Source organism: Guillardia theta (genome assembly GCF_000315625.1).
Source record: "Guillardia theta CCMP2712 unplaced genomic scaffold GUITHscaffold_52, whole genome shotgun sequence".
Taxonomy (NCBI): Eukaryota; class Cryptophyceae; order Pyrenomonadales; family Geminigeraceae; genus Guillardia; species Guillardia theta.
In genome coordinates this window covers 185897-211196 of record NW_005434622.1, presented here as the reverse complement: position 1 = coordinate 211196, position 25300 = coordinate 185897, and the positions used below count along the sequence as shown (strand labels likewise).

The window sequence follows — 25300 nt, the reverse complement described above, 5'->3', positions numbered from 1 at the left end:
GGTGGCACAGTTTGAAATTTTGAAACATGAAAGCCTTCACTCAGTCGTCTCAGGTGTTACCGCCGCCATTAGCAATCATGGTCACCTCCTCCTCAGGGCCTCCTCGCGAGTCACGTCGCCCGATTGGCCTCCTCAATCCCATCCCAGATCCTCCCTGCTGTAGTCGCCGAAGTCTCCCCGTCCGTCCTCGCTGCTGATCAAGGAGGTCACATGCCGCGCTAGGAGACAAACGTTCGTCTCACCGCCTGCTCCGTCCTCTTCTGTTGCCGTCCCTCCTTCCTCCTCCTCGGTCGTTGCGTTGCCTGCAGGGGAGGAGGTCACGAGTAGGAAGCAAGTTGGGTTGACCTGAACGAGAGGGGAGGGAGGGGAGGGAGGGGAGGGAGGAGTCGTGGGAGAACAGGGAGATCGACGAGGAGGAAGGAAGGTGAGCATTGGGGTCAAGGGACTCGGAGGAAGCGGCCAGGGAGCGGCCAAGGAGGAGTCAAGTCTCACCTGCCATCGACCCACCAGACTCTCTCCTGATCGTCAATGGCGACTCCCATGTCCATCAGCTCCTGTCGGATCTCATCGGCCTCTCTGAACTTTCGGAACCTCCGCGCCTGCGCCACGTCGATCATGTCGCGTCCTTGCGAGTTCCTCTCCCCCGGGGAGATAGCGATCAAAGAGGAAAGACGTAGGGGACCATAAATAAGATCGACGATGGGAAAGCAGAAGGAGGCGGGGAGGAAGCAAATCAAGAAGGAAGGAGAGGAGGGAGGGGAGGAGGGCGAGGAAGGAGGGGGAGGAGAGGGAGGCAGAGCGGAGGAGAGCGGAGGGCAGGAGGAGAGGGGTGAGGGGGACCTTCTCTCTGACTTGAATCAGCTCCTCGACCTCTTCCTCGTCGACTTGGGCATCGTCTCCTTCCCTTCATCACAATTGTCAAGCAAGAGCCAGCACATACTGCTGCTCCACCTCCTCTTGTACGCCGGCTTCCGATCCTTGACGGGGCTCGCCGACTCCTGCCTCCTCGAAATCCCGCTGTCCTCTCCGAAGCTCTGCTCCTTCCCAAGTCAGAGGTACGCCCAAGTCAGCACCGAGCATCACTACCATGGTTCGCGGGTTGCCACAGCGGAAGCAGACGTCCTTGGAGCCATACACAAGAGCTCCGCACTTCTCGCAGTCCCAGTCCCCAGTTCTCCTCGCTGATATCTTGTCGTCTGCTGAGCTCGCGTACCAGACCTTGGAGTTGTCGTCGCAGAACGAGACGCCAGACTTCGGGAGGGAATCAGAGATGGAGCAGCGAGAGTGCAGGCAAAGAAAGGGAAGGGAAATTCGGCAAGGAAAAGCAGAAGCAGAGGAATGGGTGCAGGGGGCGTTTGAAGGGGAGGGGGGGGAATTCAGCGAAGGGAAGGAAAGCAAATATTTGTAAATTACTCACCCTTCGCAGTTGATCCATCAGGTCGTCCGCAAGGTCAAACTCTCGATTTCTGGGGTCGAAGTCAATTTTCTTCCTCACAGTCATTTCCCTGCTCCTCCTCCCTCATCCTTAATCTTGCTTTCCAAACTTTTCCTTTCATGCCTCCTTAATCTTGCTTTCCAAACTTTTCCTTTCATGCCTCCCTCCTATCACTCACTGTTCGCACTCCCCTCCCTTTCAACCATTTTCGCTTCTTCTCTCTTACTCCTCACTCCTCCACGACCTTTCCCCTCTCCTCCACAACATCCTCTCCTTCTCCTTTTCCTTTTCCTTTTCCTCTCTTCTCACCACCTCACATCCCTCCCCTCCTTGCACCTTCTCGCGATCTCTCGTCGGCTCAGGAGCTGATAGATCAACATTTCGTCCAAGGGAATGTTCTTTGGCTCCCCCCTCACCCATCCGAACGTCTCCATCTTTGCCCTTCCCCTTCCTCCTTCTGCCTTTGCATTCGCCAGGAACTCGGGCATCGTCCCATCCGGCCACCATGCTCGCTCCTTGTCGTCAACGTGCACGTTCAACTCGAGCAGCAGATCGTCCCTGATTGCATCCGCCACCTCGAAGTCCTTGTTCCTCCTCGCCCGATCCCTCCGCGCAAGCAGCTCCATGACAGCTTCCTCATCGACCTCCCTCTCCCCTGAGTCTCCTCTCCTCCACTCTGGCAGGCGGTCGTTTCTAGGTTCCTCCCTGCTCCTGGCGGGTGGAAAGGAGCTGCTCCTTGATCGCATCCTGTCGTCGTCTCCTTCTCTTCTGCCTCCAAACGTCCTCTCTTCTCCTCTTCTTCCCCCAAACCTCCTCTCCTCCCCTCCCCTTCCTCCGAACGCCCTGTCCTCTCCTCCTCTCCTGCCCTCAAACCTCCTCTCCTCTCCCCCGTCTCTCCAGCCTCTCGAACTCCTCTCCTCTCCTCCTCTCCTACCTCCGAACCTCCTCTCCTCTCCTCCATCTCTCCAGCCTCCCGAACTCCTCTCCTCTCCTCCTCTCCTACCCCCAAACCTCCTCTCCTCTCCTCCATCTCTCCAGCCTCCCGAGATCCTTTCCCCTCCTCCGTCTCTTCTGCCACCAAAGCTTCTCTCTTCACCCCTTCCGAAAGATCTGCGATCAAAGTCTCCGCCCTCGAACTTCCTCCGATCCGGTCGGTCCTCATCGCCCCAGCTCAGCATTCGTAGACTTCCGCACACCAGCAAGGAGCTTCTCGATCTGACCTCTGCATGGCTCGTCCTGCCACATCGGAGAGTCGGTTGAAAACGGGCAAGAGCCGTGGATGGCTGGAGCTGATAAGAGTGGCACAGAAGCAACAGGCTCAGCACGAGAGTGAGAAGGAGGAAGTTTGAAAGAGAGGACGATGTTGACATCTCCCTGCTCGTGGCCTGCAATTATCACTCATCAGAGGCTCGATGTCACAAAGGTTAATCTATGCTTTGACCCTCCATGGACATCTGACCCTCCTTCCTTCCGTGTCTTATGTATCCCCTTCATCCCTCCTTTGCCTTCTATCCCTCTCTCCCTCCTTTCTTTCATCGTACTCTCTCTCCTTCATCCTAGTCCCTCTCATCTCTCTCCTTCATCTCTCTCCTTCATCTCTCTCCTTCATCTCTCTCCTTCATCTCTCTCCTTCATCTCTCTCCTTCATCTCTCTCCTTCATCTCTCTCCTTCATCTCTCTCCTTTATCTCTCTCCTTCATGCTCCTCTCCTTCATCCTCTCTCCTTCATCCTAGTCCCTCTCATCTCTCTCCTTCATCCTAGTCCCTCTCATCTCTCTCCTTCATTTCTCTCCTTCATTTCTCTCCTTCATTTCTCTCCTTCATCTCTCTCCTTCATCCTCCCCTCCTCCATCATCCTCTGCCTGCGGCATACCCTGCATCCGCATGTGCAGTTTCAGGGGGCCACATCTGGGGACCACATCCCCTCCCCTTTTCCTGGATTCCTTCACCACCCACCCCACCTCCACAAATCCCTAAAGGAGATTTTACTACCCCACATTTACCACTGCTCTACCCCTACTTTTTACCACCAGGAAACAGACCACCCCTTCGCTGGGATCGACTTGCAAAGGGGACAATGCTTGCTGCTAGGAGGTGAGGTCGGCGATATGCTGAAGAAGAAGTTGAGGACGAACATGAGATGGACATGCGGAGGCTTCAAGATCTGTTCGATCGATGTCATACTCTGCTTCGCGCTTCCTCTCCTGTTCTTCCATCCTTCAGGGACATCGTCTCTCCGCTGCTCCGCTGCTCAGCTCGAATTCCACCCGTCCATGGTCTCAATCATCATCATCATCATCATCATCATCATCATCATCATCATCATCATCATCATCATCATCATCATCATCATCATCATCATCATCCGAGAACCAACCTATCTCGTTTCCTTATAATCCTGCTGTATTATGATCTAATGTTATCAGAATCCTCCATTGTATGTTGTTAAGATATCTCCTCACCTCAAAACTCCCTCAAACATGTGCGATCTCTCCATATGCTACTCCTGTGCTGTTTTAATTGTGTCTATTCACATTTCATACCCTTTCAATAACACCCTCTCTCTACTTGTCTCCATTCCATGCTCCTCTGATCTCACATCCATGATAAATCACAGTATCGTGCCCTCTTGCATTCCCGGACTTCTCCTCCAGTCCTCCAGCCTGAAGTCGCATCGTTCGCAGGTGCTTCTCTCTCGGTCAAGCTGCTTCTGCAGGAAGACAGATGTCGGCACTTGCGGCCACGTGGATGAGATCTAGTCCCAGCAGTCAGGCACACTTCATGCCAAAGGCCAATCTGGAGCATCCCCAGTATCGCTGGGCCCACGGGGGTGCCGATGCGTCGTCAAAGTTTGCAGACATGGTGAAGTCGAAGGTGGAGGGGTGAGACTCGATGATTTCTCCGTGTATCTCTCGATGAGCTCTTGGGTCAGTCACAAAGTCATGATCTTCTCCAAGTCCTACTGCCCATATTGTGCAAAGGTGCGAATCTAATCTTCAGTTTGCCGTGCGTGTGTCAAACGAAACATCTTACAAACGCTCTCTTCTTTTGATATTTGCCGTCTTTCTCCTTCGTTGCTTGTGATTTTCTCCGATTGCGCACAGGCCAAGTCTACGTTCAACGACATGGGAGTGAAGTATGAAGCCATGGAGCTGGATGTTGTCGACAACGGAGCCGACATCCAGGTTTCACTCGATTGCTATCAGAATGATGATGCCGAACGCATGAAATACTTGAGAGATCCTGCGATGAATCGAGCGGCTTCTTTGATGTGAGACAAATTCGTTTACAGGACACTTTGAACATTCTCACTGGTGGTCGATCCGTTCCAAGGGTGTTCGTTGGAGGAAAGGTAGAGCAATGTGCATGCACGTGTTGGAACTGACCTGGTCTCAGTTCGTCGGAGGTGGTGACGATGTTGTGGCCAAGTCCAAGTCCGGTATGGCATGTCGCACTTTCAGTGTTCCCAGTGATGGTGATCAACGTAGGGGAGCTGGAGAAGCTGCTGAAGGAATGTGGTGCTATGTAGAATCACATGAATGAGTGTGTTCTTGGCAAAGAAAAACAGGCAAGGTGAAAGAATCTTGCTTCTGTCTTGAATTCACAACTCAATATCTGGATCATGCAGAAAGGCGACAACTCACGTTTGCCAAATAATATTTATTCCTATTATACGTTTCGATTCACGTGTTCACAATCTAATCATGGAGCCTTGGAGGTGGCGGAAGTTAGTGGATTGTTGTTGAATGGGAGCCAGTGTTCACGCAAACTTGGCTTTCAAAAACATGCCCCACTGGATGGAGAAACAAAGTGTGTAGATAGACTTTTCGATGGAATCTAAGAGCTTGAATGTCTTGAGGAAGGGAAAAACACTCTACTCCTGACTGCCTCCATCATGTGCACTCGATCAGGACATTGAGGTACTCGTCGAAGCTTGCAGTGCTCAGTTCGAACTCCTTGAGAAAGTCGTGGTCGAAACAGCTCTGTAGCGAGCAGTCTTCATCCTGGCTTGAAGCCTCAACATCCGCAGCCTTCCTTTTGCCCAGAGACAGGTCACATTCAGGGCCAGGGATGCACGGCAAGATCGATTCCTTCCTGCAGTTCTCCTCCCACTGCTGAGCGAGGAAGTCCCCACTTCCTGAGAGGTAGACCTCCCATCCTACCCGGACTTCCTTGAGTATCGCCATAATCTTGTCGAAGGACGTGTTTTCGTTGTAGATGTCGTACATGCTGCACATCTGCCGGTGCCTCATCTCCAGATACCGCAAGTCCGATTCGACCTCCGGATTTCGCCATCTTCTCCCCTTGAACATACACATGCCAGCACCTGAAGGGTCCATAGATCGCCGAACTGCCTTCCTGCTCCTGAATCGCTCGTACCTTCCCGTCTGCTCTAGCTCTCTCAGCATCTCCGCTTCTGATATCGCCTTCCGATTGGTCAATCGATCGTCGAGGCTTCTGGTAGCTCCCGGGACACAAGATCGCATGGCCTGAAAGATGCCGTAGATGCCATGCCGGGCGATGAGGTCAGAAGGTGCCGATCGATCCTCGGTGGTCACCATGTCGGCGAAGTCTATCGCCAACATCCTTGCCTCCTTGGATCCTCTTGGTCGTGGCATTGTTCGCTCGCCTCTGCTGCCCGACTGGGACGGTGGGGCTCACACTCCCTGCTACAATCTTATGTCCGTAATTGGCTAGGACCCAGGGTCCTACCAATTCCTATCCTCTACAAATTGACCCTTACAATGAGCAGGTTTTAAAACTCACCACCTACCCCTCATTTTCGTGGCTAGAACCCCACCCTTTCTCACCAGAAGTTGCTACCTTGAGTGCCGTCGGTCTACTTTCGCAAACTTGAAGCGCTCGGGGAGTCGGTCCTAGACCACCACCACCACCCCACCCTACCGACAGACAGCAGGCTCACCTGCAAAGCAAAGATTTCCTGATCGTACCCCTACTTTTCATATTTCAAATCCCTCTTTGAGAGTAGAGGGTCATCAAAGTACCCCACCCCTTGTTATCAAGTTGTCGCAATATATTACTCAGCCTTGGCAACCGACTTGAACTCAAGGGTCCGTGATGGGAAAGGATACGGACGTTAGGGTAGGGTGGGTAGGGTGTGGGGAATGAATATTAACTATAGTACCCCTGCATTTCCCACAAACCACCCAGCATTAAGATGGCCCTGTACGGTGAGAGAGGCTGTGACGGTAACTCAGTACCCCACCCTCATACTCCCAGCCTTCCATTTCAACTTAGGAGATAACCCCTACCTCTACTATCGTCGGACACTGCAACCCCATCCATGTAGCCATCGGACCCACCCCTCCTGTCAACTTCCAGCAGCTTTTGTGAGTCCGCGTACCCCCCCCGATCCTCAGTCAGTAGTGGTAGTCTTTTTAACTTAACTTTGAGTAGTCTTCTAGCTCCCTAGTACCGGGATCCTCTGCTCCATTTTTGTATCATACTCAGTCACCGTCACTTTTACTCAATTTAAGTGTCCTCGTACTGACTTTTAACTTAACTTTGAGTAAACAAGTCAGGTCAGTTTCACTTTTACTCAAAGTTCAGTGACACTGTGGCTGGGCCTGCGCCGGGCCCCGCCGCCGCCGCCGCCGAGCCTCCGAGTCCGGGCCGGCCCGGTATGACTGGGCCCCACATCCCCGCACAGAACCCAACGGTTGAGGAAACATCGAAAGGAAAGAACATCGAGCACATGGCGGAGGAAGCGGAGGCGGCAAAGTATGGCGCCTTCCTGTTCGACAATGGTGCAAGATACGGTGAGCTGAAACAATTATGATTATTTGTAATATGTGAACATGATGCTATCAAGACCATTATGCAAATAATATGTCTGACATGTCAAAGGAAGCAGACTGGTGTATAAGGGGAAACAGGGAGGTGGACTCTGCGGAGGGTAGAAGATACTAGATGAGTTGATCTAGAGACTAGAGTGATTGATAACTCTCATATCTCATATGATGAAAAATTCGGTTCTGCATTTTGATCCTCGCTGCTATCATGAATACTCGATCAACCTGATTGAGATTTGAAAGAGGGATCGTATATCATGAAGGACGAGCAAACAGAAGGTGAAGCGGAGCCAACAAAGGTGATGGTGAGGAACGGAGTTGGCATATACAAGCTTGATGGCAACATCTACGAGGGAGAATGGGTTGCAGACAAGATGCATGGCCACGGTGAGAACCGAGGGAAGTCGATAGCGGTGTTGAGGAATGTATGTGCAGGGGTGTTCAAGTTCATGGATGGAAGCAAGTATGATGTAAGTTGCTTGCTGTAATGTTGTTGTCTTCTCTTCGCTGTAATGTTGTTGTCTTCTCTTCGCTGTAATGTTGTTGTCTTCTCTTCGCTGTAATGTTGTTGTCTTCTCTTCGCTGTAATGTTGTTGTCTTCTCTTGTCTTGTCTTGTGCTCTTCCTTACATCTCCTGCCTCGCTACTCTTTTGCTGAGATTTCATTGCAGGGGGACTGGGTAGACAACGAGTTCCATGGTCAGGGGAAGTATCAGTGGTCGACAGGAGCATACTACATGGGAGCTTGGGAGAAGAACAGGTTTGATAGCTGAGAAAAGCTTGAATCATGTCTCGATGACGATGACGATGACGATGCGAAGTTTGTGGGTGAAAGTTAGAAGTGCGGGCGATGTTCGATGTTTATGTAATCTTTCTGAGCTGTTGTTGTTGATGATTGGAGGTGCTGGCAAAGGCGGTGATAGCGATACAACCAGGATGCACGGACAAGGCACTTTCGTTGATGACACAGGGAGGGAATGGAAGGGGAAGTTCTTCAACGGACAAGGGCCGGGCCTGCACACTCTGCCGAAGCCGAAGCAGCAGGCAGTGAACGGAAGTTGAGGAGAGGGTTGGAAGGTCGAGGAAGGGAATCGACATGCTTTCGGGAGAGGAGATAGGAGGAAAGAGTGGAGGGTAAATGGAGGACGTGGAGATATCGAGTGATGAATGCAAGGAGGAGGGGGGTATGAAAAACACATACTGTACAACACTTGACAAATCTCGATCAACCCCCTCTTGCTCAAACTTCGACATCGATTGATTCGTCGTCGCTGTCGTCTTGATACCTGCAGTTTCTTCATCCCCTCTCCTTCTTGCACCATCCAGCTCACCTGCACTCCACCACTCCCTGCACGTTCCCTTCCTCCGCTCGCATGGCGGCCGAGGACGACGACGTCGGTCGCTGCTGTTCTCCCTCAGGTCCTCTTGAGTGCATCTGCTGGAGAACAAGAAAGGCGTTGGCTCGAGCGGCCTGAAGAGACGTCAGCAGCAGCGAGCAGGCAACAGCATGTGGTACGGTTGTGTTGTCTTCGTCTGTGCTGATGACGGAGCGTTTGCACAAGGGGCATTCTTGACTGTGAGCCGAACAATCAATCGAGCAATTCAGTTCCTTCGCTCACCTCATCGAGAGCCACTGGTCGATGCAGTTCTTGTGAAAGACGTGTAGGCAAGGCAGCATGCGACAGTCTTCTCCGGTGAAGAAGTTGCCAAGGCATATCGAGCATGTCGGTCGGTTGTCCTCCTCGTCCTGGCCGTCTGTCTGACCTTCTGTCTGACCTTCTGCCTCGGATGATCGTGAAGCTGAGAAAGACGGGGGAAGCTTGTTCTCCTGCGAGGAGCAAGTCATGAGCATGTCACCATGATCAGCGAGTCAGCAGCTCCTCACATCGAACTTGAACGTAGGGAAGGTGTCAAGGAAGCGTTGAACTTGCTCCCGCGCCTGCGATGAACAGGGTCAGCTGCTTCTTCCTTTCCTCTTTGATAGGGAAAACTCACCGTCACACCTCCCGACTGATCGCCGTACTGGAAGATCATAGTGCGGGGCCGCCGGTTGGCGGCGGCTCGGATGCGGAGGATGAAGTGAATGCACAAGATCACGATGAGCGCTGTGCTCGTCTGTCGAGCCAGTCACCGCAGGAAATGGAGGAGAAAGAGAGGAGGTGGTGGAGGAGAGGAGGAGGAGAGGAGGTGGTGGTGGAGAAGAACGAGGGGGCGGAGGAGCGGGGAGGGGGGGGAGAGAAAGAAGAATTCCTTACAGATGCGCAGATTATGCCGACCAGCCATATGTTGTTGCTCTGCTGGCATGTAGCATATGGGCCGACGTTCCACCCGAGTGGACAAGCTCCCATGCCGGCGCTCGGAGCGAAGTAGTCACCTGGCATGCACCTGGTCCCATAGAGAACAAGGATGAGGGCGAGGAGCAGGAGCCACAGTGAAACTCACTTGCTGGCAGACGAGCACCAGCCGCAGAAGTTGTCTTGAACGCAAGAGCTGCAAGAAGAGTACTGGCACTGCCGAGAGAGTCAGGGTAACGAGAAGAGAGAAATTGATGACATTTGCTGCGCATGGCAGGAGCATGAGGAGGAAGAGGTGGCGAGTATGAGAAAGAGGAGGAGCAGGAAGATGAGCAGCAGCAGCAGCAGCAGTAGCAGCAGCAGCAGGAGAAGCAACAGGAGCAGCAGCAGGAGCAGCAACAGGAGCAGCAGGGCCATGACCTCATATGGACAAGTCTTCTTGTCGCATGTACAGTTCGAAGAGAGCGTCACTCCGTCGTAGGGGCAGCCATTCCCTGCAGAGTTCGCCTGCTCGTCGGCTAGTCAAGCATCGACCACGAGGTTTCGCTCCTTCCTTCACCTCCCCCGGCACGCACTGGTTTGAGCACCAAACGCACGCTGCATTGGTCGTGCAGCTCGCGCAGCGGGTGAGCGACGCGCACGTCCTTGTCACGTTGGCAAGAGAGAGACACGATGTGCCGCTGGGGGACAGCACGTAGCCGTCCATACATTTCCATTGACACCTGGCAGGTCAAGTGAGGGAGGAACAACGTTGAACGAGGAGAGATGTGGGGGATTTACGTTGGGCTGTTGTTGTCCCACACCGAGAAGCTTGGCTTGTACGTTGTACTCTTGTACTCCTGACATCTGCACATTCGTTCAACAAACACAGCGATGTTATGTTCGACTTGTTACGTCAGGCAGTTCTGTCCCTAATACCATCACGTCAGTTCACGAGCACACCTCATCCCCTCCATACATAGTATTTCGGAGCACAACTCCAATCGCAGCCGTTGGCTGACCAGATATATCTTTCCGATGCAATCTGACCAAGAGCACGTGTCAACCTAGTTTGCTTTGATCTTTGATGCAGACATTTGAAGGGTCTAGAAATAACGTAAATCTGCAGCATTTCCCTGTCGCTTGATTGTAGATGTACCCAGCTCTGTATCATTCGATGAGACATGAGAAAAACACCAACGTCGATCCAACCTGCAGGAGATTGAGGCGCCTGAGACAAACACCGACGAATCTCCCTTCATCACAACCTGTTTCCTCTGTCAGCGTCCTCCTCTCTCCACCTCTCCCTCCTCTCCTCCTCTCTCCACCTCTCCCTCCTCTCCTCCTCTCCCTCCTCTCCCTCACTCTTTCCTTCCTCCTCCGCGCTCCCCTTCCTCCCCTCGTCTCATCCCGTACCTGCACATCATAACCCTTGGAGAAGAGGGCGCTGCGGACAGCTCGACTTCCGTCAGTGTTTACCCTCAGGGTGTACTGCTGGCCAACAGCTGGATTCACATTGAGGTAGGTGACCCCGATGTACACAGTGTCAGCCGCTGCCCGTCGGGTGCTGATGGAGGAGGAGTAGGTGAGGCTGGGCACGGAGGAGATCCCCGACAAGCCTGGCGAGTGACATCAGCACATGTAGACGTGTCAAACGCGGTCAGTCACCTCCCAGGGCGTTGAGAACCGCCGAAACAGTCGAGGGAAGGTAGAAAGTCTCGAGGCTGATTCCAGTGAGCACGAAAGAGGCCTGGACTGACACGGAGCAGGCGGCGGGGCTGGGGGTGATTTGCATCCCATCGCACCAGCCTCCGATGAAGCTGTACTGGATGGGACAGGGGGAGGTGAAGCCATATGACTGAAGATACTGCTCGCAAGTGCAGCCGCACAGGTTGCACGCAGGGTTGATGTCGGCAAGACGCGGAGGAAACAACCCGGCGTTGCAGGTCCAGTCACAACTCGTTGTACTGAGGCCTCCAACGCCCGTGGAGTAGGGCAGACTCAAGTTCTGACAGCAAAGTTTCGCCGGGGCATTCTTGAGGTAGCCATCGGCACACTGCCAGGCATTGGTCGAGCAGATGGCACCTTGCTGCTCCAGAGTGGTTGAGTTGACCCAATACGCGAGGCTAGGTAGCTGCCAGGAATTGGAAACTGCATGGGTCGGACAATTGACACATTGAAATCGACCTGCAGATCCGTCAACTTTCATATATCCGAGCTCACACAGCCAGGAGCAGGTCAACGACGACCAGAGCATGTGTGCAGATCTTGGGAAGGGAATCCCACAGTAGAAGCATTGCTTCCTGGTAGGATCCCACCTGTACCCGGGCTCACAATCCAAGTTACACGTGGCTGGGCTGGAAAGATTCGCTACGGCGTTGGGAGTCGACTTCAGGCAGCATCCAGGAGGCGTAGCCACCAGCGACTTGCTGAAAGTGTCATTCTTGCACTGCCAATCATCAACGCGACAAGTATTGGAATACACCGGATACTCCCCGTACAGTGGAGGAACCAATCCGACCTTTTGTGAATACTCCTGGCAGGTGTAACATGCACCGAGAGTCTCTTTGCCATGATAGCAAACAGTATCATTGCAGAAGCATTCGAAGTCGCAATCCAACAACCATCTGAATGTTCCCTCCGTCATGTTGGTATTGCACTGGAGACATGAAGCCAGCTCGTTGCTCCATCGATACCCATACTCGCAAGAGACGCCGCAGGGAGAATAGCTCTGGTTCACTACGGAATGGTTGACGGCGTTCGGACAGCAGTAGCGGCTTGTGTTGCTGCGGCTGTAACCTGCCGTGCACATCCACGAGTCACTGGTGCACACGGCAGTAGAAGCCTGCCAGAGGCCATGGGCGGGCAAAGTCGCATCGCTGAAATTGCTCATGTAGACGTCACATGGTACGCAGGTGGGCGGCGAAGTCGGAGCGATAAAGAAGGTTTGGTCGCAAGCGTATTCACAAAGAGAAGTGATCGTGACTGACTGGCTCGGCGAGGAGTAGCGATCATTCACAGTGAGCCAGTGAGAATGCTGCGGCTTCGAATTCGAACATGCTGTGCATGTTCCTGACTGACATGAGTATCCAGGGAGCGGAACATACTTGCATTCGTTGAAGCGGTCCAGCCATTCCGCATTGGCAGGGGGTGGCTGACCTAGAGCAGCCTTGTACTGCGAACACAATTTGCAGTCAAGGAAGTTTTGAGTCTGATTGACACTGAAGTAGGTGGCCTTGCACCGCCATGAGCAGGTTCCGGGTATCCACTCCACGTTTGACAACTGGTTGAATTGAATATCGTTCTGGCACTGCGCGCAACCGTCGTCATTGACTCGCTGATAACCTGCGTTGCATTGCCAAGTGCACGTAGGCTGATTGTCAACCCACGAGGACTTCAGGGGGTTGGTCATGCCTTGGGCAGGAGCGTACTGCGAACAAGGCAAGCAACTGGATCCAAAGTATCCAGGATCGCAGATGGTGGTGCAGCCAGCACCGTAGGTCGCATGCTGAGGGAGGGGAAGTGTACATGTGATGCAGGACGAGGCTCCGCCGTTGGATGTCTGGCCGACAGGGCAGGCAGAGCAATCGCGATAGAAAGGAGGGATAGCGCTCCCTGGATTGCAATACGAGAAGATGTAAAGGAGTCCTGAGATGCCTGGGTTGAAATACCGTGCGTAGTATGGCGATCCAACATAAATCGACTGACTGTTGATGGCAACTGAATAGCCGAATTGATCATTCACCAGGAAGTCAGAGCTGTCAGGAGACAAAGTATTCCTTACTTCGCACGTGTAGGGAAATTGCCTGAGAGCAACCACATGTGCGAGATTCGACCCTGGCGCGCCGATGACAGCAAATGTCAGGCCATTGCTCGAAGAAGTTTGTGCGATTGAGAACCCGAAAAGACTGCCGACGTGTGAGTCTGTTATCTCGCAGAATTTCGAAACGTTTGTCGATCCATCCACTCTGTACACTGTAATAGCACCTTTTGAGAAGAAGGTCCCGGGAGCTCCCACAATGAGGAAAGTGCTGCTGATTGACAACTGTTGACCAAAGTTTTGATTTGCACTGCCAACAAAAGTGTTGAACAAGGTCCAGAGCGTGAACGAGCTGTAAGGATCTGTAGGAACAAGAGTTCCACTCGCTTTCAGCACTCGCACGTAGTTGTTCCCGGGGCAACCGATAGCAAGAAAGTTCTCAGAGAGGGCGACAGACGTCCCGAAGGTAGGGTCCGAGCTTGTCATGACGTCTGTGGAATATCCACAACCTCCGAGACAAGAGATGGAGTACGACCCTTGGGAGCTCTTAGCTGCTGATACCTGGACATAGCGCCGTCCCGTCGGCGTGGTACCGCTGTATGCTATCACTGACCTCCACAGGGACATGGGATTCCCTGCTGTGCACTGAACCTTGGAGCAGGGGCTGTACAACGCAACATCGTTCCAGCTCATCCCTGTCACGGTGTATCCAAGGATGTAGCACTTGAGCGTGTTGGCGAGAGAGTAACAGACCATGTCCGAGGATGCAGCAGTCGTAGGGGTGGCGTCTGCCGAAACGCTGTACGTTTGTATGCTGTTCGTCGGCTGATAGAAGATTCTGCCAGCTGCTGCGTTGCTGCTGAACATGGCATTTCCTACAAAGGCTAGAGAGAGAATGTTGCCAGTAACAGACAAGTTAAGACCAAGGTTTGAACCTGAAGCAGACACACTAAGTTACTGTGAGCAAATATGGAAGGTGAGCTACCTGCACTCGACTGCAGAGCTGTGTAAGTTTGAATCACGTTGACTGGAGCATCAAGGTTAATCCTGCTCGCATCTCGCACAGAGACTTGATAGCCTGTCTTGACGTGCGCGCCGGCCCTGCCTTCGAACTCGGTGAACCGAAAAATTGGCGTGGGCTTGTTTGGCTGAGAAGTACGTGTACCATGTGCAGAGTCAAGGACAGCACAACACGGCTCGAGATGAGCTAGTAGAAGGAGGATGGAGAGAACAACCGATCGCTTCCTTCGCTGCATCTGCATCTTCGCTACCCCACCACGACTTTCCCTCCAGCTCCAGCCATGCCGCGGACAAAGCTATGTCTTTGAGTTGCTGAAGAGAACCGGGTTCTTGTAAATATGGTGGGTAGGGGTAGTAATGTAACCGGTGTAAAAATCTTCTAAATTCATACGAAAATTGGGGGTACTCTTTGATTGTGAAGGGTAGTGGGAATAGGACGGGGTGATTTAACGGGTGGACGGCGGGGGTCGGGGTCAGGGATGTGATTGATGGCTGTCAAGAGTTTTTAGAAATTCTGGCTTTAAAACATTATAAGGTTTTAGAAATTGTGTCTTTAAAACATTTTAATATGGGAGTGGTACAAGAGCTGTAGGAGGTTTATATTTCTGTGCTACGACATTTGACTTTCATTTGTACGGCGCAATTTTACTTGCATGGTTCGTGTTTTTAAATCGTAAGGATCGCCGGATAATTCAGACCTCTCACAGACTAAGGCCGCCTGTCACTGTTGCAAGTACTGGGCTACGTGACTTGACAGACTCACACGGCAGAGCAGAGCAGAGCAGAGCAGAGCAGAGCAGAGCAGAGCAGAGCAGAGCAGAGCAGAGCAGAGCAGAGCAGAGCAGAGCAGAGCAGAGCAGAGCCTGAGAGCTATTGACTCGCAACAACACTCGGAGACTCTCACACTGGATGAGTGGCAAGCAAGTTTGGGAGGGCCTCGGATGAGAGTTCACAATGTGTTGATATCGAGTAACAACATGTCAGACTAGACCATCGCAGCAATTGTTTTTCATGCTCCTCCAGCGATGCTCCAGCTTTAAAGATTCAATTCTCCTTGTTTGCCGCAAGTTCAGCATCTCCTTCTCAGTCGGTTGATAACATCCGCATCGTTGAGCGTGTCTACCATGCAATCACGTTGGGGAGGAATCAAGATCATGAGAAATGTGAAGCCAATGGTTGGGCTGGGAAATGGTTGAGGAAGAGGAGAAGGAAGAGCAAGAGCAAGAGCAAGAGCAAGAGCAAGAGCAAGAGCAAGAGCAAGAGCAAGAGCAAGAGCAAGAGCAAGAGCAAGAGCAAGAGCAAGAGCAAGGGCAAGAGAAGGGTAGGAAAGAGGTCGAGACCTTGAAAGAAGTTCATGAAGGGATCGAGGGAGTGCCTGAAAACGTGAGGGACGATGTGTTGCTCCTCAAACTGAAGGTTCTGACGGGAACAGCTCAGAGACGAGGGAAGAGGAAACAGTGAGGAGATGAAAGAACGATCGTCAGAGCGGAGAAATAAAAAAGAATACGATGGAGAGTGTATGGAATGAACGAGTCATTTTGATTAGCTTGGAGAAGAAAGGGATAAAAAATGATTGAAGATATCAGGATAAAATTATCGGCACCTGCTCTGAACACTTGTTGAGGAAATCATTGATTAGCTTGTGTCTGCTAACGCATGTCAAGGATCAAGAAGAACAAAAGAAACGAAAAGAAGAAGAGAAGGAAAGGCAGAGCGGTAGGGAGGCAGAGCGGCGGAGTGGAGGAGACACAAGGAGGGATAACAGATGATGGAGGGATTGAAAGGAGGAGAGGAGGACATGGAGGGGTTGAGATAGAAGGCATATTCAGGTGATCTCACTTGTAGTTTTGACGTTTGAGGAAAAGACCCTCGGCAGGTGCAATGCGAAAGTTGGAGACTTTCTCCTGTAAGAATGTGAGGATGAGGACGAGGGGGCAAAAGCATGGTGAGAAAATTCAGATGGATGGGAGGAGGAATTTTGTTGTTACATGGCCAGCTATTGGAAGCTTGTTCAGAATGCGGTCGACACTCTCTGAAATCGAAAGATCTGCTGCTCGTCAAATACAAATCGAGGAGAAGAGCAGAGACGGAACAAGTGCACGGGAGCGCAACTACAAGATCAGGAGGAGATGTAGAGGAGGAAAAAAAGCAGGCAGGAGGGCAGAAGGAGGAAGAGGTAGAAGGAGGAGAAGATTCATATGAGGAGGAGGGCGAGGAGGAGAACGAAGAGTTGGTGGTGATAATAAAAAGGGAGTTCCTGCTTGAATGACGAGAATGGCTAGACCAACCATGTTGCGGATCTGATGGTGAAGGAAAGCAGTTCCCTAAGGAAGAAACCAATGAGTGGGATTGAAGCCTCAACGATGATCGGACAAACGTCACTTGACCTCAATCTCTATCACGGCAAACTGAATCTTTTTGTAGATCTCCAGAGTCTTGATCACAAAGGATCTTACTTCTCTCATCATTTTGGCCTGGTGAACAAACAAATTGGCTGAGGATCCATCCAACGGAAAGGTCTGAACCTTGCAGTCTTTGATGTCCGTGAATGCTTCAAAGTCAGCTGTGCGCTGAAATGCCTGCAGTACCTGAAAACAGAGAGAATCTGAGGGTCAAGAGGTTCAGAGATCGCAGAAAATCATGCAAGTGCCAGACAATGAGCGGAAGGTGGAAGCAAAGAATGACATGTAACATAATCGGGGGAAGCAGACAATACAACAAGAGAGACGAGAGCGTGAGTGACACAAACGGAAAAGACGAGTATGATCAAACTTGACATCACGTACACTCTCAGCTCGGTGCTGCTGCTCGGATGACAGACGGAATCTTTCCATCTCCCATTTCATCTTGTTCTCGTTTCTTGCTTGCTCCTTTTCTTGATGCGCAAGGGCAAACGAGGGGATGATGTAACGATACACGCGGCTGTTCCATCATGGTCATGGCAGAAGCACGAGGTTATGCAGCGCAACGGTGAACAAGGAACGGGAGAAGTGGAATGGAAAACGAATGGGAGATACAAGAAGTGCAGAAAGAAGAGATGGGAGAATTTTATGAAAAAGGGAGGAAGAGAGCAAGTAGGCCCAGCAGCAGAAGCATGTGGATACAGGATGTGAGACGACATGAAAGAGGATCAGTGTCATGCAGACATCATTCCACCTGTCGACAAAACATGGAAAATGTATGGCTCGATTTTCAAGGTCTCCGTTTAGCTTGCTCTCAGGCCGAACAGCCAAGATGTCTATGACACGAATTAGATGCTGTCCATTCTTCAAACGCCTGAAAGCAAGAATAAGAAGTGAGCAGTTCTTCGAACTGTCACAGTCTCGTCTCGTCTCGTCTCGTCTCGTCTCGTCTCGTCCCCTCTCCTCTCCACTCCTCTCCTCTCCTCTCCTCTCCACTCTTCTCCTTCTACAATGCCCTTCCCTCCCTTTCCTTCCCAGGTCACTTTCCTATCCTTTGTACTTTGCTGGTCCGTCGTATAGTCTCCAATCTCTCCTCCGCATCCCTCATCTCCCCTCCTTTCCACTCTTCCTTACTGCTCCTCCCCCAACCCTCCTTTCCCCTCTTCACTGACCTGTTTAATTCTTCAAGAAAGAGACGGAGACCATTTGGGTAGATACTCTTCATAGTTACGACGACCTGCAGGAAAAACAACACTGTGAAAACAACAAACCAATCAAGACCGATCAGCAAGAACGCAGCGGATGCCATGTGACATCACGAGCAAGTTCCCAGTGGAAAAGAGCTGCGCTGCTCCCAGCAACGGGCCCCTCCGGATGTTTACTGACCAGCAACTGAGCGGCGTGAACTCCCTTGTCGGTCCTGCTGGAGGTCCCGAAACCAATCCAGTCCTCGAGATTCTGCTTCAACGCTGCCCCCATCGCCATCCTGCACGCCAGTCACTTACATCAGCTTGTCCGACAAGCGCGGGTAGAAGAGAGCATAGCAGGTGTTGGAAGAGCTGAGGGAGAGAAAGAAGAAGAGCTGGTCTTTCTCACAGGACATCTTCCAGGGTTGACTGAACTGTTGTTTTGGTGTTTTTCTGCATTCCATGAAATCCCTCACCAACAAATGCGATGTTGAGCAAGTACTGCATCAGGTCAGAGGTTGCAAGTGGGAGGCTGAATACCTTGTGTTGGTGTCTCTCAGAGATGAAGTATCCGTTTGATTCAACTTCAGTTCCCTTCCCTCACAAAGTCATCGGATAGCAACAACGGCTTCGAGCAAACAAGAAAAGACATCAAACCCTTACATCTTCGTAGTCAACTGGGGTATGATGGTCAAATGACGTATGATGGCTCGAAAGCGGCTGTCATGATTGCAATCACCATCCTCATCAACATTGTCATTATCGTCATCATCATCACCACTACCATGGTCGTGGTTGTCATCATGATCATGATCAGCAGCAGCAGCAGCAGCAGCAGCATCGTGCAGCATACCAGTTGTTGAGACGTCAAGGTATCCGTGTCCGGTATGCGCTTCTGGCTAATGACCAAGATGTTGTCGTGATGAATTTCTTTGGCCTTCTCAGGGCCTTCCTCTGCTTTCCTAGCTTCCACTTCATTTCTTAGCCATGGGTCCATCCCTTCATCTTTTCTTTGCTCCATTTCGCAATCTTGTCCCTTTCCTTCCCTCTCCTCTTCCTCCCTCACGCCCTTCTGTTTTACTAACACGACCCGTGCCTCGTCCTCCATTCTCTCTTTCCTGCTAACAACCACTGGACGTGAACTTGTGTGCATTTTTGGCTCTGTATGGTGGCTGTCCCTGTCCAATTGCTGTCTGTTTGCATGATTGTACGCAGTTTGAAGCAGAGAAGGGTGCATAGGAATCAGAACGAGCAAGGTTGCAAATTGAGCAGACAGCGAACTTCCAAGTGACCCAGGATATTGAAGATATTGACATGGTAGACTAAGATGAGGTCCTGAGAGTATTGATAGTGTTGACCATGTTGAAGATCCTGATGAAATTGATAAAAATCCTGAGAATATTGTGGAAGGTCCTGAGAGTATTGATAGTGTTGACCATGTTGAAGATCCTGATTAAGTTGAAGATCGTGATTATTTTGAAAATCCTGACGATGATGAGTTTGTAGAAAGTCGGGAGGATATTGAAATCTGAGATGATCATGTTGCATGGCACCATAGGAATCATGTACATACGTCTGAGGGTCATGATCGTTGCCTGAAGGAGCAGCAGCAGAGGAAAAAGGAGGTTGAGGAAGAGTAGACGAAGTAGGATCAGGAGCAAGGGTTCGAGCAGGAGTAGGTGCAGGTACAGGTGCAGTAGGAGCAGCAGCACGAACAGGAGCAGGAGCAGCAGCAGCAGCAGCAGCAGCAGCAGCAGCAGCAGCAGGAGCAGGTGAAACAGCTTTAGAAACAGGAGCAGAGAGAGTGGCAGGGACAGGGGCAGATTTGGCGATAGTGGAGGCAGGAGAGTTGAGATAGAATGGAACATGAAAGGGAGGGCACTGGTAGGAGAAACCGCGACTCCCTTGTAGCAAGACTTCTCTTGTCTGCGTCAGAAACTTGTCCGCAGAGAGATGGAGGGCTCGTAGGTCGATCGGATTCTGCTCGAGGCGGACAAAGAGGGGGTGGAAACCGTCCTTGGTCTTGACAGGGTAGAGGTGGGGCAAGTGCTGCTGAATCATAAGATTGATGGATGATGAGCATGAAAGAAGGAAGCAGAGGATAGTCGAAGCGTAAAGAAGCAGGAGCAATGCCAGGAGCAATGCCAGGAGCAATGCCAGGAGCAATGCCGGGAGCAGCAACAGTAGCAGCGGCGTTAGAAGCGGGAGCACGAACACGAGTAGGAGCGGGGGCAGGAGGAGCATACAGAACCTCATCAGATTGCTGGAAAAGCATCTCGAAGCCTTCCCGATGGATCCGGTTGTGAGAGAGGTGCAGCTCGCGGACTGATCCCTTGCAGCTAATGACGAAGCTTCTGATCTACAGCGGGGCAAACGTAAGCAAGAGGAAGAGAAGGAAGGAAAAGAGGCACGTGAGGCATAACAGCATCGGTAAGGTTGTTCTTAAAGAGGTAGAGGTTTACAACTACAGCAACTCTTGCTTGTACAACCTGAAAAAGCAGTTGAGTCTCCGTTTCATCTCTTTTTCAGCTCTCTGTTCCCCCCTTTTCTTCTCCCCCACCCTCTTCTTCCTCTCGTTTCTTTCCTCCAGTTGTGTGCTTCTCCTCATCCCTTGGTTCTTTTACGCTCTCCTCATCCCTTGCTTTCCCATCTATCCCATCATCCCACTGCTCTAACCCCTTCCCTCCTCAATCTTTCTGGTTTCAACCTTGTGAAGGGCATTCAGGACGCATATGACTCCTTCATCCCCAACGTTTTTTGACTCCAGTCTCAACGAAATTTGAGGTTGCGCCCTTATGCTCAAACGCCTTATGTCTGCAAGTAGCTGGCAAAGAACTCAATCCGACCAAAGATAGCAAATTGTTAGCAATTGTCCTCTTGTGAGGATCTTACCGTCTCTGACACAAATCGAAGGTAATCATCGTCTACCTCCTGCTGAGCAGGACCGAGCGCGAATCCTGCTCCATATCGCTTCAAGACCTTCCAGCGTGGTGTTTGTTGTGCCATCCTGGCGGACAGCACTGTGGTCAGTGTCAGAGTCTGGTTCATTCAAGATGAATGAAGTCTGGTAGAGATAGGAACATTCTTTGTGGCTAGCCCAAGAAATAGGACCATTCTGTATACGATCAGTTGCCAGGAAGGAGGAGAATGATTAGACGATACATAATGATAACAGAGGGAGGGCATGGAAGAAAGCTGTAAAGATGTAGCTTGATTGGAATATAGGAGGGAGGGGGAGAGGGGGGAGAGGGGAAAGAGCGGGGAGAGAGCGGGGGGGGGGCAGAGAGAGAAAGGGTGGGGGGAGAGGGAGAAAGGGTGGGGAGAGAGGGGAGAGAGAGGGAGAGAGAAGGGGAGAGAGAGGGAGAGGGAGGGAGAGAGAGGGAAGGCGCATGTTTCTGCAACCAAGTTTACGCAACAGGGGGTCGCAAAGTGGAATTCGGTACGCGAGAAGATTATGGGAGGCTGGGTGTGGGGTAGTGCAAGACCAAGGAAAGAGCCCGTGACTTACAACTCGATGAGACAATTAGAGACCAAGGGACCTAAGGGGGTAGAGAAGGAACTTGAAGCCGACAAGTTGGGAAATAGGGGGTGGTCCAGTAGGGGTGGTACCGCAGTGATGGGTCGAGGCTCCCAGCTACCATTGAGTAAATTATAGTTAACTCCCGAGACTTTAATCGATTAGCTCGCAGAGTTTAGGGAACCAAAACGGCCGTGGGCCGCCGCATCCCGATGATCGGATCACCTCTTGGTAGTGATGCCCCGACGGAGAATGTCGACCATGTGTGAATCTGAAGTGACGGTCAGTCAAGTCACTGAGAGCTTGACTGCGACACTAGTCGCCGCCTGATTTCACCTCGCTTCCCCCTGCGATAGGCGTGCAGATTCTTCTCGACTCCCCACCTATTGCTCAGCCAAACGTCAGCTGGGACCGTGAGCAGCAAGGATTCTTTCTTGCGGTTCACTCACAGATGATATTTTCGGCCCTTATACAACTTGATGTTCTGAAACAGCCAATGCATCGTCAGGAACTTGAATTGATAATTCAGAAGAGAAAAAAATTGTTGAAGCTTGATCAAGACTTACATTCTCCTTGAGCACCTCTTCCCCGACGTTCTTTGCGTGCAGGATGATCGCATTCATTCGCTGCATTTGTCTTTCTTGCTGCTCTTTTCCTAAATCTTCTTGACTGCTTTCACCCAACTTTCTTTCCTCGTTCACAATATCTTCATATTGCTTTCTCTTCTCAACGTCCAGCTCCGTCGTGGTTTGCGAGCACGGAGAGGGATCGAACATGAAGGAGGAAACCGGGGGCGTGATGACGCGAAGGCCTTCCACAAGCCCAGCGCGGTAGCTTGATCGAATGGTCAGCTGCCAGCTATCTCTTGCATACAACATCTCACCTCGCTCTCCATACACGAGTGAAGGCGCCGTATGTTGGGCACTGTAAGCTTCTTCACTGGACACACATTGAGAGAAATTGAACCTGCCTGTGTTTTGCCAGATGCGAGCTGCCGTTGGTAGAAATCTCTGGGAACTTTGATGTCTCGTGATAGCGCGACTAGTGAAGTAAATCCGCAACAAGACATTCAATAAAAAAAATGCAGGTTGGCATGCTCGAGCACCTATCCTGTTGAAGGACGCAGCGTAAGCATACGCTGCACAAACAGCATTGGTTTGGATTCCATAGAAGACAACCTGAGACATCGACCTGAGACTGTCGAAAGACATCACTCAAGATGTACCTGAGCAGCTTTCCTTCTGAATAGTCGTGTGAAAGTGTTGACATCGAAGACCGTTGAGGTAACCTTGTAAAGTTTCGTTTACCGCAGAGGTGAGTGAACACAGCAAAAGCAACCATGGATAGTTCTCTCATCCATCCTCCAAGTTTCGATTCTCCTCTTCCTTTCAACTCAACAATCTTCATTCCTCCCTACTAAATGTCAGTCTATGCGAAACCACAAATGTGCTCCTGTCCATTTCTCAACTTGCCTTGAGATCGCCAAGGTCCTTGTTTGTTTCGTTCATGAGAACGTCGGCTTGCTTCCCAACACATCTCAGTACAAGAAGGAATCCTCAATCCACAACACTCACTTTCAGGTTATGCTTTGTGAGCAGCCTCATCGCATTCTTCAGTGCCTGCCTTGCTTCATTCTCGCTCGTATCTTTCCGTAATCCCAGATCCAGCATCTTCGGTTCGGTACTCTCACACTCGGTGATCACGGCATTTGCTAACCTTTCGTATTCTTGCTTTGACGTTGTCAAGCTCTGAGCTTCCTGCTTTAATTTTTCACATTTGTTTGAATACAGCAGGAGCAACCATCACTCTTCTCCGAGTTCATCCTGTCCTCCGCACATAGTGGGTTGACGTCAAGCACAAATGCTTGCAGACAGAAATCTCCTCTTTTGAACTACGAAGAGAGCGTCAAGTAGGACAGGAGCATGCCAGCATCACAACCTGCTTCACAGACTCCCCCTCGTAAAAGTCACTGGCAGATCCATCCTGATCTTTCAAGTCGGTGCGGCTCATCGTGGTTAGTTCAGATCCATTCTGAGGGAGGTTCAAGGATCGAGTTCCAATGCCGTCAGCCATGGGCTCATGCCGAACGCTCAATCGCTTGTACGTTTGAAGCATGAAGTCATTCCATGAGTTGTATTCGTCGTCCAAGTCGATGTACGCGTTACATTGCTCATCAAAGTACTGGATGTGCGAGACGGTCATGTTGAAGTGTTCTCCTAGATGCTTCTTCAATTCGCTGCAACCGTTCGCTGGTCCGCTCCATTTCTTCCGGCTCAAGTCTCCCCAGAGCTGAGGGTTCTGTACTACACAGGTGAGCCAGCTGCCTCCCTCTTCCTGCGTTCCGACGAAACTGCTGCATGGTTCATTCAAATCCGATATACCAGTCGCGCACAGTGAGAGAAACGTCAGAAGCCAACGCAGGATATGCATAGGGTATAGTCTCTGATATTTCCGTCTTCTTCTCTCCCCCTACTCATCCCTTCATCTCTTCATCTTCGTATCGCCATGCTCATCGTGATCGTTTCCCCAACCATTCCTTTCCGCTGCATCTTTGTTGGACTGTGCGCTGCTAAACTCAAGCCTGCCTCAGACCGTCGCTCACAACGGCCCGCCGTGCCGCCCCGGCGAGTTCAAACTTGAACGTGTCACAGCCTGTGACACGAGCTGTTGACTAGTAGTAGAGGTATAGTTGCTTCGCGTTTACCGTTCTCCTCATCCCTCGGAGTCCCGCCATCAACCTCTCAACGAACTTCGGAATCATCAGAGTCCACCACAAGTTCACGGCCCCGGTGCTCGGCGATCGCCGGGCCCGGTCATCACATGACAGTGATGATCGGATACTAGGTGGCATCCCAAACACTTTTGATATCACATACAAGCTTTCAATTTATGAATGTAACATCATCTTCTCTGTTCGTGTAATCTCACGAAAGAGCATCAAATGGACATCTTTCAGGACAGATGGGTTTCAAAGTTCGCATGGATGGATTTCGATTCCTTTCGTTCGCCCGTTGGATCAGCCCTTCTCTTGGCAACCTACATTTTGATCATCTTGGATTCAAACTAAACTTAAGAGATGTCCTTCCCATGATCACATCCAGGTTCTTATATCCTAGTACAATATCCCTTCCCGGGCCCATTGTTGCATACAACGTGAACGACAAGGCCTTTCCCGAAGTAAATTTTTGTTTTTAGTAAAAGTACCATCCACTTTCGTTTAATCAGTGGTTTTGTTTTGAAGGCCAAGGTAGGAATCAGAACTTTGGGTAGCAAACTTCCGATACGTCTTTGAGCGATTGTGCCTTCTGAAAACATGCCTGACCCCAGACCTTCAAGACAAGTATGACGGAAGCTTCAATGTTTGCTTCATAGCCACTCATTTCCTCATGTGGAGAGGAATCAAACCCAAACTATCTTTGATCTTGTTTGTGCTTAGACCAGATTCCTCGGTTCCATTTCCAAACTCCTCTTGCATTCCTCTTGCATTCTGCGTGACAAACAACGACATGCTCTGTTCTCATACAGCCAAGCAATCAGATGGCTTACACAACTGTGATAGCATGCCTTCGAGTCATCCGATGTCTTCAGTCCCTCACTGATTATATCTGGTGCCTTACATCTTCCACTTGTTCCTCACCTTCCTCCATCTCAATCCCCGTCCTCGACCTCGTCCTCCGCTCCCTTATATTCAATAGATCAGATCCTCCTGCATGTCTTCTTGCAGCTGCTGCATTTTCCCCACGATGTCAAGGTCCACCATTGTTGCATCCTTCAAAAGACCCGATCGCCCGGAAGGTTACATACAATGCAGCCTGGCAGTGGGGCTTTGTCTGCAGCACACTCGATCACTGGGGTAGTACTCCACGCCTTAGTGACTCAGAGCTCAAGTTCAGT

General features: G+C 51.1%; 7 protein-coding genes across 7 annotated transcripts; 2 read left to right on the top strand and 5 right to left on the bottom strand.

Moving 5' to 3' along the window:
- Nucleotides 1-132: 132 nt before the first annotated feature.
- Nucleotides 133-2061, bottom strand: GUITHDRAFT_141172 (hypothetical protein; the record flags this gene model as incomplete). Its single annotated transcript, XM_005829422.1, has 7 exons — nucleotides 133-193; nucleotides 243-302; nucleotides 493-599; nucleotides 841-904; nucleotides 941-1251; nucleotides 1418-1466; nucleotides 1772-2061. 7 exons carry the CDS (start codon nucleotides 2059-2061, stop codon nucleotides 133-135), a joined length of 942 nt encoding a protein of 313 aa, XP_005829479.1.
- A 1451-nt stretch (nucleotides 2062-3512) lies between these two features.
- Nucleotides 3513-4944, top strand: GUITHDRAFT_158122 (hypothetical protein; the record flags this gene model as incomplete). The annotated part of the gene is made up of 7 exons (XM_005829421.1): nucleotides 3513-3529; nucleotides 4120-4317; nucleotides 4368-4416; nucleotides 4540-4620; nucleotides 4728-4771; nucleotides 4832-4874; nucleotides 4924-4944. 7 exons carry the CDS (start codon nucleotides 3513-3515, stop codon nucleotides 4942-4944), a joined length of 453 nt encoding a protein of 150 aa, XP_005829478.1.
- A 384-nt stretch (nucleotides 4945-5328) lies between these two features.
- Nucleotides 5329-6054, bottom strand: GUITHDRAFT_141170 (hypothetical protein; the record flags this gene model as incomplete). Its single annotated transcript, XM_005829420.1, has 1 exon — nucleotides 5329-6054. One exon carries the CDS (start codon nucleotides 6052-6054, stop codon nucleotides 5329-5331), a length of 726 nt encoding a protein of 241 aa, XP_005829477.1.
- Nucleotides 6055-7142: 1088 nt separating this feature from the next.
- On the top strand, nucleotides 7143-8451 carry GUITHDRAFT_153541 (hypothetical protein). The gene is made up of 5 exons (XM_005829419.1): nucleotides 7143-7215; nucleotides 7492-7635; nucleotides 7684-7718; nucleotides 7919-8007; nucleotides 8183-8451. Exons 1-5 carry the CDS (start codon nucleotides 7152-7154, stop codon nucleotides 8307-8309), a joined length of 459 nt encoding a protein of 152 aa, XP_005829476.1. The 5' UTR covers nucleotides 7143-7151; the 3' UTR covers nucleotides 8310-8451.
- Nucleotides 8452-8574: 123 nt separating this feature from the next.
- Nucleotides 8575-14583, bottom strand: GUITHDRAFT_141168 (hypothetical protein; the record flags this gene model as incomplete). The annotated part of the gene is made up of 16 exons (XM_005829418.1): nucleotides 8575-8718; nucleotides 8764-8821; nucleotides 8867-9075; nucleotides 9133-9186; nucleotides 9243-9362; nucleotides 9503-9632; nucleotides 9690-9757; nucleotides 9962-10048; nucleotides 10117-10263; nucleotides 10322-10387; nucleotides 10484-10565; nucleotides 10733-10788; nucleotides 10937-11139; nucleotides 11189-14215; nucleotides 14266-14428; nucleotides 14557-14583. 16 exons carry the CDS (start codon nucleotides 14581-14583, stop codon nucleotides 8575-8577), a joined length of 4641 nt encoding a protein of 1546 aa, XP_005829475.1.
- Nucleotides 14584-15369: 786 nt separating this feature from the next.
- GUITHDRAFT_141167 (hypothetical protein) lies at nucleotides 15370-18910 on the bottom strand (the record flags this gene model as incomplete). Its single annotated transcript, XM_005829417.1, is given in 14 exon segments — nucleotides 15370-15419; nucleotides 15641-15719; nucleotides 15904-15946; nucleotides 16140-16204; nucleotides 16688-16774; nucleotides 16826-16888; nucleotides 17087-17222; nucleotides 17457-17576; nucleotides 17875-17939; nucleotides 18089-18188; nucleotides 18208-18261; nucleotides 18299-18390; nucleotides 18430-18483; nucleotides 18743-18910. 14 exon segments carry the CDS (start codon nucleotides 18908-18910, stop codon nucleotides 15370-15372), a joined length of 1176 nt encoding a protein of 391 aa, XP_005829474.1.
- A 2717-nt stretch (nucleotides 18911-21627) lies between these two features.
- Nucleotides 21628-23608, bottom strand: GUITHDRAFT_141166 (hypothetical protein; the record flags this gene model as incomplete). The annotated part of the gene is made up of 9 exons (XM_005829416.1): nucleotides 21628-21677; nucleotides 21743-21789; nucleotides 21856-21917; nucleotides 21973-22257; nucleotides 22290-22345; nucleotides 22512-22584; nucleotides 22632-22694; nucleotides 22981-23163; nucleotides 23345-23608. The coding sequence occupies 9 exons, from the start codon at nucleotides 23606-23608 to the stop codon at nucleotides 21628-21630; spliced, it is 1083 nt and encodes a 360-aa protein (XP_005829473.1).
- Nucleotides 23609-25300: the final 1692 nt, after the last annotated feature.

What these genes read in the sequence shown, in the direction of transcription:
- GUITHDRAFT_153541 (XM_005829419.1), top strand. Translation starts at nt 7,152, where the DNA reads ATGGCGGAGGAAGCGGAGGCGGCAAAGTATGGCGCCTTCCTGTTCGAC. An exon ending in AGACAAGATGCATGGCCACG is followed by an intron (nt 7,636 to 7,683) that starts GTGAGAACCGAG and finishes ATGTATGTGCAG; the next exon opens with GGGTGTTCAAGTTCATGGAT. An exon ending in TGGATGGAAGCAAGTATGAT is followed by an intron (nt 7,719 to 7,918) that starts GTAAGTTGCTTG and finishes ATTTCATTGCAG; the next exon opens with GGGGACTGGGTAGACAACGA.